Source organism: Gadus macrocephalus, chromosome 23 (genome assembly GCF_031168955.1).
Source record: "Gadus macrocephalus chromosome 23, ASM3116895v1".
In the NCBI taxonomy this organism is placed as follows: Eukaryota; Metazoa; Chordata; class Actinopteri; order Gadiformes; family Gadidae; genus Gadus; species Gadus macrocephalus.
Genome location: NC_082404.1, coordinates 19,603,346 through 19,617,978, shown reverse-complemented (window position 1 = coordinate 19,617,978; position 14,633 = coordinate 19,603,346). Strand labels below are relative to the sequence as shown.

Below are 14,633 nucleotides of genomic sequence, written 5' to 3'. Positions count from 1 at the left end.
AATGCAACAAACTAAGTTCTAAGTTTACTTAATTTTATTTCAGGGGTATATATCTATGTCTAACTATATATATACATATATATATATTTTTTTTAACATTGAATACCTTGTGGGGTCTGTGCTTCTCGTGCACGTGCAGTATGTGGATGCGCAGGCGGTCTCTCTTCTCGAAGGACCTGGTGCAGAGGTGGCACGGGAACTTCCGGTCGCCCTGGTCCACGCAGCGCGTGTACTTGAGGTGCTTGTCCCGGTAATACTTGTAGGCGAACACCTTCCCGCAGCGGTCACACTTGAAGCCCTCCCCGGAGTCTGAGGGTGAGAGAGGACTGATGAGCACGACGTCCATGTAGGAGGAACGGGTGACAGCAGCAGCAGCAAGCATACGCATATATAATAAATGAGAGATAAGTCAATATAGGCCTAATAAAATACCAAAGACAGATAATAAAATACCTAAATAAAAACACAACCAACGTAGACTTGCATCTGTATTACAATATACGATAATAGGCCTATATTGTGCCTTTCTATCCTCTCTAAACAATTAAAGCACTGGCCTTTATTTGTTTAAACAAACACGGTTCTTTCTTTACGTTAAACGTCTGAACTACACACACCTTCGGTGGACAGAGGGGGGCCGCTGTTCTCCGCGGACCCCCGGAGCGTGAGGGGAATCCCCAGGAACTGCACGTAGCAGTCCCCGTACCACACGAGCAGCTCCTCGCCCGGCGGGACCTCCCGGCACGCTTCGTAGAAGATCTGGCCCTGCACCTGCACCGCGATCAGGTTCTGCTCCTCCGGGAACCGCGCGCACTTCACCAGGGACATCCAGTTCCCCGCGCCGCCCCGACCGTCCACGAAGTGACTCAGCCGGCCGTTCTCAAACACCTGCAGGGCGCGGCAACAATAGGAAGGATGATTAGGACAATTATAAATCACAGTATAGTATAAAGTATACTTTCTTCCAGGAAGCATAGATAGTATATTATGGTATAAAAATAGGCCTATTAAATAAATAAAAATACTATTATAGTAGCCTAGTATCAGTAGTAGCTATAATAGTATTAGTATAGTATAAATAATATCATAGTATAAAACTATACATTTATGCTATATTGATAACCCTTACTAGTACTTACAAATAAATATGTTTATATATTCAGAAGCCTAGAACACTTCATACGAGTACGTTATGAATATATATATATATATATATATATATATATATATATATATATATATATATATATATATATATTACAATTACTGTATAAAGGGTTATCAAAGGGGCTAGACTGCCACAACAGGCCCACACGCACCTCCCACATGAGCGTGTTGTCGTCGAAGGTCTTGATCTCGCTCGTGTTCACCAGCTTCCCCTGGAAGGGGCCGAAGCGCGCGCCCTTGGGGACGCCGCTGTGGTCCGCCGTGAAGACGCCGAACGGGGACGCGTTCGCGCACTTGGTCTGCAGGACGGTGAGGCCTGAGACACGGACACACAAATATATTAGTAAGCAGACACAACTCAAAAGTTCGTAAACCAATCAGATGTCATGTCATAGAGGAGGAGTGTGATGTTATCATGAGGGGATGGAGATAGCCCACCTGCTGGGAGATCAAGCGCTTCCGTGTCCGGCGGCTTAATCGGCCCATCGGACACTGCAGAGAGAAATGAGACACAAAACATCAGCAAACAGCATGGATTACATGTTTTTAAAGCGGACTCGCTTCTGATTGACTGAATTCCCCGTCGTTGATATTCCCTCACCGGATATCCCGCTCATCCCGGGCGACACCGCACGGCCGGCGCTCTGCGCGTCCCGGGGGGTCCCGTACAGAACCGTGAACAGGTCGTCCTCACTGAAGTTATATACCCGGGTCGGCGATGCAGCGCCGCGGGGGGTCGACGTCATCCGTGTCCGGTTGGCGGAGGTCGTCGACGCCCGAAGCCGGGAGAATCCCTCCTTGGGCGGGGACACCGAGGAGGCGGCGGACCGCTCGCTGGAGGGGCTGCTGCTCAGGTCCGACGACACAGAGCGAGGGGGGGGGCGGTGATGGAGCTGGTGGTGGTGTTGGTGGGGGTAGTGATGGAGGAGGAGGTCCGTCCCGGCGGAAGCCCCCCTCTCCTCCTCTTCCTCGTGTTTGGGGTACACGTGGTGGGGGTTCTGCCCGGGGATGTGGCCCGGAAACGGAACCCCCCCGGAGGACATGGTGAGGAACTGTTCGTGGAGCATGGACCCCACGCTGCAGCCCCCGTGGCTGCTGTGGTTGAGGCTGTTGTTAAGGCTGCTGTTGTTGTTGTTGTGGAGGGCGAAGTGGGACGGGGCAGGTCCTCCGGCGAAGTTGCGGGGCATGGCCGCGGCGAGGTGATGAGTGTCCGACACGAGCCGTCCCAGAGACTTGAGGGGGTGCTGCTGGTGGTGGGGGTGCAGCAGGCTGTTGGGGCCCGTGAAGATGTCCTGGATCATGTAGTGGGGCCCCGGGTAGAAGAGGGGGTCTGCCTTCAGCAGGTGGGCGGGGGGGAAGCCCTTGGCGGGGAGGCTCAGAGACACCGACATCTCGGTCCGGGGACGGGGCACGGAAGGACTTCTCTATTGTGGCTGGATGGAAAACAAAGGCGAGGTCAAATAATGTCAATAAATTAGACTCAAACTCAAGTTAAATTATATGTTTGACAAATGTAGTAATTCAAGGTAAACAGCCTATAGACAGACCGATTTTAGATTTTAAGATAGCCTATTAGAGCTATTTCAGAGTTACATTTAAGTGACAATCAGTTGCATATTAAAATAAATCGTTGATGCTATTATGGGGCCTATTTTGTGTTTGGCTTTTAAAACGGCCCGGAGGGACAAGTGTTATTTAAATGACCCCAAATGGTGAACCTGCTAACGAAGAGTCGGGCGGTGGACAGCGGTGCACAATTTCCAGTTGACAAAACAGAGATGAGATCTCCGTCAATAACTTTAAACGAGGGGGCATCATAACGGCCTGTCAACAGGGGGGATTGCTGGTCCGAAACCAGGCGGACCGGGGACTAAGGGGGGCCGTGACTGCTTAATTAAGGTACACCGGGTCATTGCCTAAAGGTCAACCTTAATGAAGCTTAACGCTTTATAGACTAGGCAAGAGCCAATTGGGAAATAATTCGATGAAAGAGCGTTGACATTAGTTGAATGTAACCCAAGGTAATTAATATATTATTATAGGCTAATTACATAGGTCTAGCCTATATATAGCCTATTTAAAAATAAATAAAACGAATTTTCTTTTAATTCCTAAAATAATTAACAATTGAACTTACCTTATACAATTAAAAACGGCAGGTCTCAGGAAGTCCGTTTCTTCATATCCATAAAAGTGCCAACGGGCGGGGTGTAAAAGCAGAGGTCCCCCGGACTAGAGCCGGAACCTGGAGCCGAGAGGCGGTGTTCTGGGGCTCCGAGGTCGTAGCTCAGAGGCGGTCTGCTGGGAGGTTATTCTGCTCTCTCGGTCTGGTCATCTGAGGGCACGGGAGGCTCACGCTACTGTATACAGTGAGGACGGAGACACTCAACACCCACACCTCTTCTCATTGGTCGAAGCCCCCCCCCCCCACTCCGTCCCTTTTCAGCACGCGCCGCGGCGGCCGCCTGTCACTCACTGGTTTGGGATGATCCAACAACTCGTTCGCTATTGTTATTTTTTAATTCATCAAATTCATTAATGTATCTTCCGGAATTGTTGGGATCGAATAATTAATTTTATTTAGTAAAAATAATAATACAAATAAAACTGTATAACGTATAAGCCTGGATAATGGTCATGGACCTGCAAGTGTAATTTATTCAAATAAAATAAAATAAATAACTATCGATAATGATTTAATTTCACACATCACTAAATTCCCCAAACCAATTAAGACATTTTAACGACCTTCCGTTCCAAGGGTCTGCCTGATGAAATAAAAGAGGCGCAGAAAGCAGGTTTAAATGTTGCAATAACAGAATTCTTTATTTACAAGGCAAATAGCATCAGCGAAGCCATATTAGTTCACAACTTGCATAACTGTGGTTTTAACTTCTCTTGTAGGCCTATGATCTAACTTTTGCATAAAACGCTCACACTAAAAGGTTACACATGTGGATGATGCGGGGGTGTATACTGGGGGTCTCTGTGACGACGCAGAAAGAAGAAATAAAATAAAATAAAAGTCGGAACCGCGCAACAATAAGCTTCCCGGGAAAAAGTCCATGTAATTCACATATGCCATATTGCTTCAATATCCCCAACACACACTCCTCCTTTCTCTACGTGCGCATTTCAAAAAAGAAAAAAAAAAATCCGTGAAATAAAAATTCCTCAAACCAACACAAACAAAAATGAAACTGAGCAAAGAAAAAGAGAACAAGGTATAGTGTGGCCCCGTGCGTCCGGCCCCTCGGGCAGCTGGAGCCCCCGGGGGCAACCCCCTCCAACAGGACCCCCACGCTATACAGTCAGCTTCATAAAGTACACGAACGAGCACGGACGAGATCTAAGGCATTATGCTGGGTTTTTGAGCATTTCAAGGTTCTTGCATTTTCTTTAGCTCTAAGAAATTGGCAGACGATACAAAAAAAGACATTGAAAGATCTTCAAACTGATAGGTAGAGATAATTCTTTTTTTTTTTTGTGTTTTGTTGAATGGGTCAAAAGTCGAGATAATTTTTTTTCCGAAGGGCAACGAAATTGTTTGCTCCTGTCCCTGTTTTACAAATGCTTTAAAAAATGCATTGCTACCACATGGCTTCAAGTCGTTTCAAAATCTGGACAATCTTTGGAAATTTTGCAAAGGGGTGTGATAATGATTCTTTTAAAAACGCTCTAAAATGCTTGATTTTTTTTGTCATCATGGCTGTTATATCTTCAATAACAAAAACAGCATTTTATCAAAAAGTGTTACCTCAATTACAACAAAACAATGTAACACAACTCCGCCCAGGCCCGAGTTAATATCGACCGCCGGCTCTGGAGTTGATCTGATACAAAGTTTGAAATCCTGTATTTTGGGAATTCTATAATAACAACCAATAATAATAGTAATCATAAAAGGGTGGGCGATTTTCCTTTCTAAATGCTTCATAAAGCAGTGGAACTGTCAACAAAAACTCCCGAACCAGAAGCGTGATGGCGGTTAAGTCGCTGACGTCACAGACGCGTCAGTCCTTCTGTTGGAGGCAATACATTCAGATCGAGTCCCCCTCTCTAAAGTCTGACTGGACCTGGGAAGTGACATCATTCATTTCGTTGAACCCGTTATCAGCGGTCGGAAACACAAGTCCAATATGTATTCCTGCAACATGGAAAAAAACTAAATCCTAAACCTAAAATAAAAAGGGAAAACCCCATTGAATTCCCAAATCCATTTGAAACGTGTGAGTTATTTGGCTTGCTCCAAGTCATTCCTGGGATAAAGTAGTTCATATCAAAAGTGTGTGTGAGAGAGTGGCGTGGATGTGTTTTTTTTGGGAATATGTATTTTCTTCTGAGGTTAGTTATGAATTTGCTTACGATCTCATGAAAAGAGGCCGAACTGAACCCCTCCCTAAGGATTAAGGATGGCATGTTCTGGTTGAATACTTTGATAGTAACTGCCTGAGGTCATAAATATGGCTAAGTGTCTGTCAGAACAGGTTCTGTTCCCCGTGCAGCCTTAACTCTGCCCTCGATCGGCCTGAGAGAGAGAGAGAGAGAGAGACAGAGACAGAGAGAGAGAGAGAGAGAGAGACAGAGAGAGAGAGAGAGAGACAGAGACAGAGAGAGAATAGGCGCCCCCCCCCCCCCCCCTCTCCCAAGCCAATGCTGCATAATCGCAATCGGAATCAGGCCAGGTGTCTGATGTCTAACTTGGTACAAACTGCAATAAAAATCATGTTTTTTTTTTAATACTGCATCCAAATAAGGAGGAAAATAAAGAAAGAAAATAATGTCTTTCTTCCGGAAACTGTACAAAAATTACAAAAACCAACAAAAAAAGGGAGGAAAAAGGAAAGGAAGAACCCAGAGGATTCTCCAGTAATCGTTATTGCTTGTTTACGTCACACCAGTACAGTTTAGCAGCTTGTATGAAGCGTTCTTTTTTTTAAACTCCAGACAACATAGAAAGCACACTTCTGTTTGTATTTCTCTGTCTTATTGGATGGCGGTGGTGCGTCTCCTGTTCCAGGTTGGGTGTGATCGTCCAACGTTGTCTTTATGTGGTGTTCGATGCTAAAGGCAGAGAAGCAAGCGATTATCTGTACACTGTACACACAGCACTCCCCCCCCCCCAAACCCCCCCGCCCAGCCCTGAACCTTAAGCCCCGCCCACCGTCCCAGCTCGCCCCCCCCCCCGTCTGCATCGTACCAGGCCGGGGAACCAGGGCCCCCCCCAAAATAAACGGGGGGGGGGGGGGAAATGAATCGTTAATAAAATTAAAACCAATGCTTCCGTCCGAGACGCAGTTCTGACCAGACGGGGGGGGGGGGGGGGGGGGGACTTCGAACCCGATACAAGCGATAAAATAAATAGGAAAGAAAAAACAGAACTAAACAACGTCATTATCGGTATTTACACGCTCGGTTCTCCTTCAGAACCACGGGATTTTGACATCTTTTGTTTTTCCTCTGAACTACAAGACCAAAGAAGAATCCATAAACAAGGTTAATAGGGGAGTCTCTTCAAAAAACAGAAAGAACACAACCACCTTCACGGATAAATGATAAAAAAAGTGCTTCTCTCGCACTTTTCACCACCTTAGAAATATCTGTGTTTTTTTTTTACTTATCTCGTCCTACTAGAATAAAGAATCATCTACAATAATTAAAATCTATACAGAAAAATAAAACTTAATTTAATACACTATAAACCTCTGGACTAAAATTAGTCTAATCATACAAATCAATCATTCCACTCACAATCAATTCTTCTGCAGTGTTTTTCTCTCATTCGCCAAAACCACGTCTTCATTCTACATCTTTATTCTCACTCATCAGGGGGGGGGTTTGAAATAGAAAGAAATGAGAGCAGAGAAGGCAGATCTGGCTGTGTCTCCGACCAGAACAGTTCGTTAGCTTAGCTTAGCTTAACGCCCAGACTGCCATTTCAGAGGAGCAACGCCCTCGGGGCTGAGAAATACCTGTTGGGGGGGGGGGGGGGGGGGGTGCAAGAAGAACGACAGGAAGGAGGGAGAAGGAGAAGGAGGAGGAGAAGCAGAAGCAGTAGCAGAGAGAGGAGCCAGAGCGCAGTGTGGGGTACGTTGTCTTTGAGATGAGATTGTAAATGGCCGCTGTCCACTGAGAGAATACATTCATCTGAGCAGGGGATTCCCACGAGCCCCCCCCCCCCACCGGGGGCCGCCTACAGTAAGTCACACCAGGGTGAATGCAGTCGGTGAGGGGCGTGGCACGTCCTAGCAGTTCCATAGGCCCCTCCCACCGTGACAAACCCCTCCTCCTCCGACTCTGCCGCCCCCCCACCGTCGGCCGTATCGTCCCGAGGTCACTCCGGTTGCCCGGGGCAACGTGGTAGGCCGAGCGAGGTGGGGGGGTGGCTGAGGTCAGAGGTCAGGGTGGGCGGGGGGGCGGCGGGGGGCTTGGAGTGAGGTCGTTGGAGGCAGACTGATCCGGGGGCCCCCGGCGGGCTCCTGGGGGCCCCGGCGGGCTCCTGGGGGCCCCCCGGCGGGCTCCTGGGGGCCCCCCGGCGGGTTCCCGGCGGGCTCCTGGGGGCCCCCCGGCGGGCTCCTGGGGGCCCCCCGGCGGGCTCCTGGGGGCCCCCCGGCGGGCTCCTGGGGGCCCCCCGGCGGGTTCCCGGCGGGCTCCTGGGGGCCCCCCGGCGGGCTCCTGGGGGCCCGTAGTTGTGTGGTTGAGGAGGGAGGGGCCGCCAGGCCGGGGGAGGCGGGGTCCAGGGGGGGTCCAGGGGGCCAATCACAGAGGAGCAGGCGGAACACTCCCCGAGGTCAACAGTACTTCTAGAGAGAGAGACAGACAGACAGACAGACAGACAGACAGACAGACAGACAGACACAGACACAGACACACAGACAGACAGCGTGAGAGACAGACAGACAGAGACACAGATTGGTTTTCCATAAGACAGGTGATTCTGGGCGTCCATCCCTGAACATGTGATGGGACTATTAGGTCATGGTTCGCTGAACACACCGAGGGGAACGATCCTCCTGCCTCCAGCGCTGTGACGAGCGCCGCTGAAGCCCGTCCGTCTGCAGCGCCTCACTAATGGCCGATGGGTAAATAATTGAAAAATCTAAGTGCCTATATATTTCTATAAGCAAGCGAGGGGACGATATATCAAGTGACAGATATACTGGTAGCGTATACAACGGCAGAGTGCAGGCGATCAAACAACAGCCTCTAGGTTAAATATTCATGGTGTTTAATTGGAGCTAAAAGCTTTCGAGGCGCAGACACGGAACACGCCGCTCGCCCTCCGTCCGCTCCAACTCAAACGTTTGAGGGGATTCTTTGATATTAGATTCCTCGCCGGAGACCCGACCACAATATCAACCTCCAGGTCAACACAGTGCGGCACATCGGGGTGTGCGTCTCCTGTTAAGGAACGTGCACGTTATGTACGACGGGCAGCGCCGATGTGAAGGTGGATACATCGGCGTGAGCGTCTGAGGACCGCCGGTCAGAACGCTGGGCGACGACGACGGAACGTACCCCTCGCAGAACCAACCACTGCTGGTGGAACCGGCCCTGAAACGAACCGCAAGCAACAGCGTCGCGAGAACGCACGTATGGATGATTAGAGCGACGCACGTATGGATGATTAGAGCGACGCACGGCCCAGCCGGTTAGTGTCCATACACCAACCGGCTGGGTCCTGAAGGGCCCTCCGGTTAGTGTCCATACACCAACCGGCTGGGTCCTGAAGGGCCCACCGGTTAGTGTCCATACACCAACCGGCTGGGTCCTGAAGGGCCCTCCGGTTAGTGTCCATACACCAACCGGCTGGGTCCTGAAGGGCCCACCGGTTAGTGTCCATACACCAACCGGCTGGGTCCTGAAGGGCCCACCGGTTAGTGTCCATACACCAACCGGCTGGGTCCTGAAGGGCCCTCCGGTTAGTGTCCATACACCAACGGGCTGGGTCCTGAAGGGCCCTCCGGTTAGTGTCCATACACCAACGGGCTGGGTCCTGAAGGGCCCACCGGTTAGTGTCCATACACCAACGGGCTGGGTCCTGAAGGGCCCACCGGTTAGTGTCCATACACCAACCGGCTGGGTCCTGAAGGGCCCACCCCGCCCTCGCCCCCTCGACCCCTGCTCCGGGTTCATGGCCAACTCCGCGGGTCGGGAAAGTGACGCGCTAATGAGAGTAAATGATTCAGCAGCAGCCTGGGGGATAAGTGGAGACACTAATGTTCCTACGAGGAGGACCAGGCTGTGTGGAGCTCCCAACGGCCCACGGCGTTCCCAAGACGGACCGCTGAGCCCCGGCACAAACAGAGTGGACCCCAGGTTCACTGAGTGGACGCAGAGGGGCCCTCAGGCTGAACACTGGTTATCTGGTTTAACCACTCCACACCAAGGCCCTGACTAGGCAGGTTAAAGGCAGCACGGCCGTTCGTTGTCCCAGGCGGGGGCATCACGGTGTGGCCCAGGCGGGGGCATCACGGTGTGGCCCAGGCGGGGGCATCACGGTGTGGCCCAGGCGGGGGCTTCACGGTGTGGCCCAGGCGGGGGCTTCACGGTGTGGCCCAGGCGGGGGCTTCACGGTGTGGCCCAGGCGGGGGCATCACGGTGTGGCCCAGGCGGGGGCATCACGGTGTGGCCCAGGCGGGGGCTTCAGGGTGTGGCCCAGGCGGGGGCATCACGGTGTGGCCCAGGCGGGGGCTTCAGGGTGTGGCCCAGGCGGGGGCTTCACGGTGTGGCCCAGGCGGGGGCTTCAGGGTGTGGCCCAGGCGGGGGCATCACGGTGTGGCCCAGGCGGGGGCATCACGGTGTGGCCCAGGCGGGGGCTTCAGGGTGTGGCCCAGGCGGGGGCTTCACGGTGTGGCCCAGGCGGGGGCTTCACGGTGTGGCCCAGGCGGGGGCTTCACGGTGTGGCCCGCTGGGGTCTATTTGGTGGAATCTGAGAGCAGCACTCAGGTCTGACCTCTGGGTCCTAATCCCGCATGTCAAGGCCAGCGGCGGTCCAGGACGGGCTGAGCGGGAGCAGAAACACCAGGGGGAACATCGGCCTCACTGGACCACGGGGGAACATCGGCCTCACTGGACCACGGGGATTCACACTGAGAGGCGCCGTAGACGTCCCCCCCTTCAGCGTCAGTCAGAAGAGTGAACAGAGCCGTTGGCCTCACCGGGGTACCCCGTTCAGACACGCCCCTCACCCCAGATGTTACGCAGTGAAACACAGTGTGTGTGTGTGTGTGTGTGTGAGGTGTGTGTGTGAGGTGTGTGTGTGTGTGAGGTGTGTGTGTACCTGCTCCGGCCCCATGGAGGGGATCCCCGTTGGAGGTCCCGAGGCCATGGGCGTGGCGCCCATCTGGCCCATGCTGCTGGTGGGGCCCATGTTGGTCGCCATGGAGACGCTGTTGAGGCCGTTGCTGCTGTACAGGCTGCCGTTGCTCTGCTGGCTGAACTGGGGTGACGCCTGCTGCTGCTGGGGGGGCTGCTGCTGCTGGGAGAACATGCTGGGGGCGAGAGAGAGAGAATTATAGATAAATACATACCTAGACACACACAAAATGAGAGACACACAATTCAAGGATTCCCACCACTATCCTCGGGTCGGGCCAGGCCTTTGATCGAGCGTTTTTATTTTATCATTGGTTTATTGGCCTAATCTGAGGAGAAATCGATGCCATGAACAGAAATATTATAGGCCTTTATTACACAGGTCTTCTCAATGCCGTGGAACACTCCGTTCACTTTGGTAGTAGTCCGGTGACTTGTTAACCCCAGTGTCTTCCGTTGCTAAGCGACGTCACCGTCTTTGCGGACAATTTATAATTATTGCTCTGCTGATCAACACTACGAATGCTGGTAACGAATAAATTGTAAAAAGACACACCATGTGAAGTTATTTTTTCGTTTTGGCAAGTAGCCGTGTGATAAGCGGGATGATGTATAGAACGTCACCGGTCATTATCGAAGATAAGGCCCTTCAGGGCGAAGCAAGACACCTCCGCTGCGCGTCGGTGTACTGTTCGCCCTGTCGGGGCTTATTTTCCCGATATTGACCGGCGTTCTATACATTATCCCTTACATATATATTGAGCAGATTAGGCCTAGTAACAAATGTGTACAAAGTTACGTGTTAAAATAAATGTCGGGTTGAAATCGGGCTCGGGCTCATAATTACAGTTAATGTGTCGGGTCGGGCTCGGACAGAACGTGCACGCGCTCGGGCCGGGTGGGGCCGGGCTCGGACAGAACGTGCACGCGCTCGGGCCGGGTGGGGCTTGATTTTCTGGGCCTGATCTAAGCACTAACGTGCGCCTCCAATATTTAACCCTTCAGTCGACGCGACGGCAAGGGCTGTGATTGGTCCCCTAACAAAATCATTTCCGGAATCACTTTTCCTTACTTCGAAGGCGCGAGGGGTCTCAGTCAGTCAGATTACGGAATATTGACACCTGCACGTGCGCACCGATCGACGGTGCACGCGTGCACCTCTTTATTAATTATTCTACTTCTCGCCGGCCAACATAAAACAATTAAAATAATTAGCCTTTTTCTTATTCGTATTGCATGCTTATTAAATGTATACTCTATTTAAGTTCATCTCCCTCGAAAAGTAGTTCCCTTTGGAACTACGGTGAATAACCTTAGCTCAGCTGTACGTAACTCGTTTCTATAGCAACCACACAAGGCTGCATCTGATCACTAGTTTAATAACGTAGTTGCTACATTCGTATCAAGTCAGCTTTAATGACGATCGATCAAACATGCACTCCTTATTCCAAATCATTTTTATTTGCAATACATGTAGGCTATAACAAAATTATTGTGATTCATGCGATCATTTTTGCGATGCTTGAAATGTATGTGATAGAAAACGATACAAGCGGCGTATTGATCTACTGTGCTCAGTCAGCAGCAAGTAGAACCGACAAGTCAGCGGGCAATATGCCGGATTAATGCACCCCTCCCAGCCAATCAGAATCGAGCATTCTTAAATTAAGTAGAATAAGATGCATTATCTCGTTCTCCGCTGAAAGTCTCCCGGCCTGTCCGCCGTCGTCCTAGTGACCACGCCGTCGTCCTAGTGACCACGGCGCCGCCGTCCTAGTGACCACGGCGCCGCCGTCCTAGTGACCACGGCGCCGCCGTCCTAGTGACCACGGCGCCGCCGTCCTAGTGACCACGGCGTCGCCGTCCTAGTGACCACGGCGTCGTCGTCCTAGTGACCACGGCGTCGTCGTCCTAGTGACCACGGCGTCGTCCTAGTGACCACGGCGTCGTCCTAGTGACCACGGCGTCGTCCTAGTGACCACGGCGCCGTCGTCCTAGTGACCACGGCGCCGTCGTCCTAGTGACCACGGCGCCGTCGTCCTAGTGACCACTGCGCCGTCGTCCTAGTGACCACGGCGCCGTCGTCCTAGTGACCACGGCGCCGCCGTCCTAGTGACCACGGCGCCGCCGTCCTAGTGACCACGGCGCCGTCCTAGTGACCACGGCGCCGCCGTCCTAGTGACCACGGCGCCGCCGTCCTAGTGACCACGGCGTCGTCCTAGTGACCACGGCGTCGTCGTCCTAGTGACCACGGCGTCGTCCTAGTGACCACGGCGCCGCCGTCCTAGTGACCACGGCGTCGTCCTAGTGACCACGGCGCCGCCGTCCTAGTGACCACGGCGCCGCCGTCCTAGTGACCACGGCGCCGCCGTCCTAGTGACCACGGCGCCGCCGTCCTAGTGACCACGGCGTCGTCCTAGTGACCACGCCGTCGTCCTAGTGACCACGCAGTCGTCCTAGTGACCACGCCGTCGTCCTAGTGACCACGCCGTCGTCCTAGTGACCACGGCGCCGTCGTCCTAGTGACCACGGCGCCGCCGTCCTAGTGACCACGGCGCCGCCGTCCTAGTGACCACGGCGCCGCCGTCCTAGTGACCACGGCGCCGCCGTCCTAGTGACCACGGCGCCGTCCTAGTGACCACGCCGTCGTTCTAGTGACCACGCCGTCGTCCTAGTGACCACGCCGTCGTCCTAGTGACCACGGCGCCGTCCTAGTGACCACGGCGCCGTCGTCCTAGTGACCACGGCGCCGCCGTCCTAGTGACCACGGCGCCGCCGTCCTAGTGACCACGGCGCCGTCCTAGTGACCACGGCGCCGCCGTCCTAGTGACCACGGCGCCGTCCTAGTGACCACGGCGCCGTCGTCCTAGTGACCACGGCGGCGCCGTGGTCACTAGGACGACGGCGCCGTGGTCACTAGGACGGCGGCGCCGTCGTCCTAGTGACCACGCCGTCGTCCTAGTGACCACGGCGCCGTCGTCCTAGTGACCACGCCGTCGTCCTAGTGACCACGGCGCCGTCCTAGTGACCACGGCGCCGCCGTCCTAGTGACCACGGCGCCGCCGTCCTAGTGACCACGGCGCCGTCCTAGTGACCACGGCGCCGCCGTCCTAGTGACCACGGCGCCGTCCTAGTGACCACGGCGCCGTCGTCCTAGTGACCACGGCGGCGCCGTGGTCACTAGGACGACGGCGCCGTGGTCACTAGGACGGCGGCGCCGTCGTCCTAGTGACCACGCCGTCGTCCTAGTGACCACGGCGCCGTCGTCCTAGTGACCACGCCGTCGTCCTAGTGACCACGGCGCCGTCCTAGTGACCACGGCGCCGTCGTCCTAGTGACCACGGCGCCGTCGTCCTAGTGACCACGCCGTCGTCCTAGTGACCACGGCGCCGTCGTCCTAGTGACCACGGCGCCGCCGTCCTAGTGACCACGGCGCCGCCGTCCTAGTGACCACGGCGCCGTCCTAGTGACCACGGCGCCGCCGTCCTAGTGACCACGGCGCCGTCCTAGTGACCACGGCGCCGTCGTCCTAGTGACCACGGCGCCGTCGTCCTAGTGACCACGGCGCCGCCGTCCTAGTGACCACGGCGCCGTCCTAGTGACCACGCCGTCGTTCTAGTGACCACGCCGCCGTCCTAGTGACCACGGCGGAGCGGCCGCCGCTGAGCCCACCTGCTGCCCGCCATGTTGCCCTGCGGCCAGCCGTTCATGTCAGGGGAGCCCTGGAAGGCGGCGCCGGCCTGGGCCTGCTGCATCATGGGAGACTGGGCGTGGCTCATGCGGGGCGAGAGCATGGGGCTCTGGGCCGCCCCGGGACCCCCGAACCCCCCGTCCGCCTGCTGGCTCATACCTGCGGCCGGAGGAGAAAACAAACGCACCCGTTTACAACGTCCTGGAGCGCTACGCCGCCACACGGACATCAACACATCAGAGGCACCACGCACACGCACACACACACAGACACACACACACACACGCATGAGCACATGCCACGGGGGGGGGGGGGGGGGGGGGTGGGGGGGGCACTGGGCCTCCTGGGGGGGGTTAGTAGGAGGAGGGAGGGGGGGGTGACGGGTTAATAACGGCAAGCAGCAACGGAACGGCGTCTCCATGCATGTTAAGGTGGGGGGGGGGGAGGGGGAGAGAGA

The 14,633-nt window shown here is 54.1% G+C and overlaps 2 protein-coding genes and 1 long non-coding RNA gene across 3 annotated transcripts in view; 1 reads left to right on the top strand and 2 right to left on the bottom strand.

Moving 5' to 3' along the window:
- prdm14 (PR domain containing 14) overlaps positions 1-3,583 on the bottom strand; it is a 5,709-nt gene extending 2,126 nt beyond the window's left edge. Inside the window, exons 1-6 of the mRNA XM_060044408.1 lie at positions 3,305-3,583; positions 1,725-2,600; positions 1,606-1,639; positions 1,320-1,483; positions 618-888; positions 107-309 (exon numbers count right to left, since the gene is read on the bottom strand). Of these exons, the coding sequence (XP_059900391.1) occupies positions 107-309; positions 618-888; positions 1,320-1,483; positions 1,606-1,639; positions 1,725-2,558 (1,506 nt within the window). The 5' untranslated portion in view covers positions 2,559-2,600; positions 3,305-3,583. The remainder of the gene's footprint in view (positions 1-106; positions 310-617; positions 889-1,319; positions 1,484-1,605; positions 1,640-1,724; positions 2,601-3,304) is intronic.
- Positions 3,584-7,817: 4,234 nt separating this feature from the next.
- Positions 7,818-14,633, bottom strand: part of ncoa2 (nuclear receptor coactivator 2) — a 76,721-nt gene continuing 69,905 nt past the window's right edge. Inside the window, exons 19-21 of the mRNA XM_060045807.1 lie at positions 14,158-14,335; positions 10,451-10,661; positions 7,818-7,970 (exon numbers count right to left, since the gene is read on the bottom strand). Of these exons, the coding sequence (XP_059901790.1) occupies positions 7,959-7,970; positions 10,451-10,661; positions 14,158-14,335 (401 nt within the window). The 3' untranslated portion in view covers positions 7,818-7,958. The remainder of the gene's footprint in view (positions 7,971-10,450; positions 10,662-14,157; positions 14,336-14,633) is intronic.
- On the top strand, positions 8,474-9,399 carry LOC132452822 (uncharacterized). The gene is made up of 2 exons (XR_009524520.1): positions 8,474-8,784; positions 9,215-9,399. It is a non-coding gene; the product is annotated as an uncharacterized LOC132452822 (long non-coding RNA).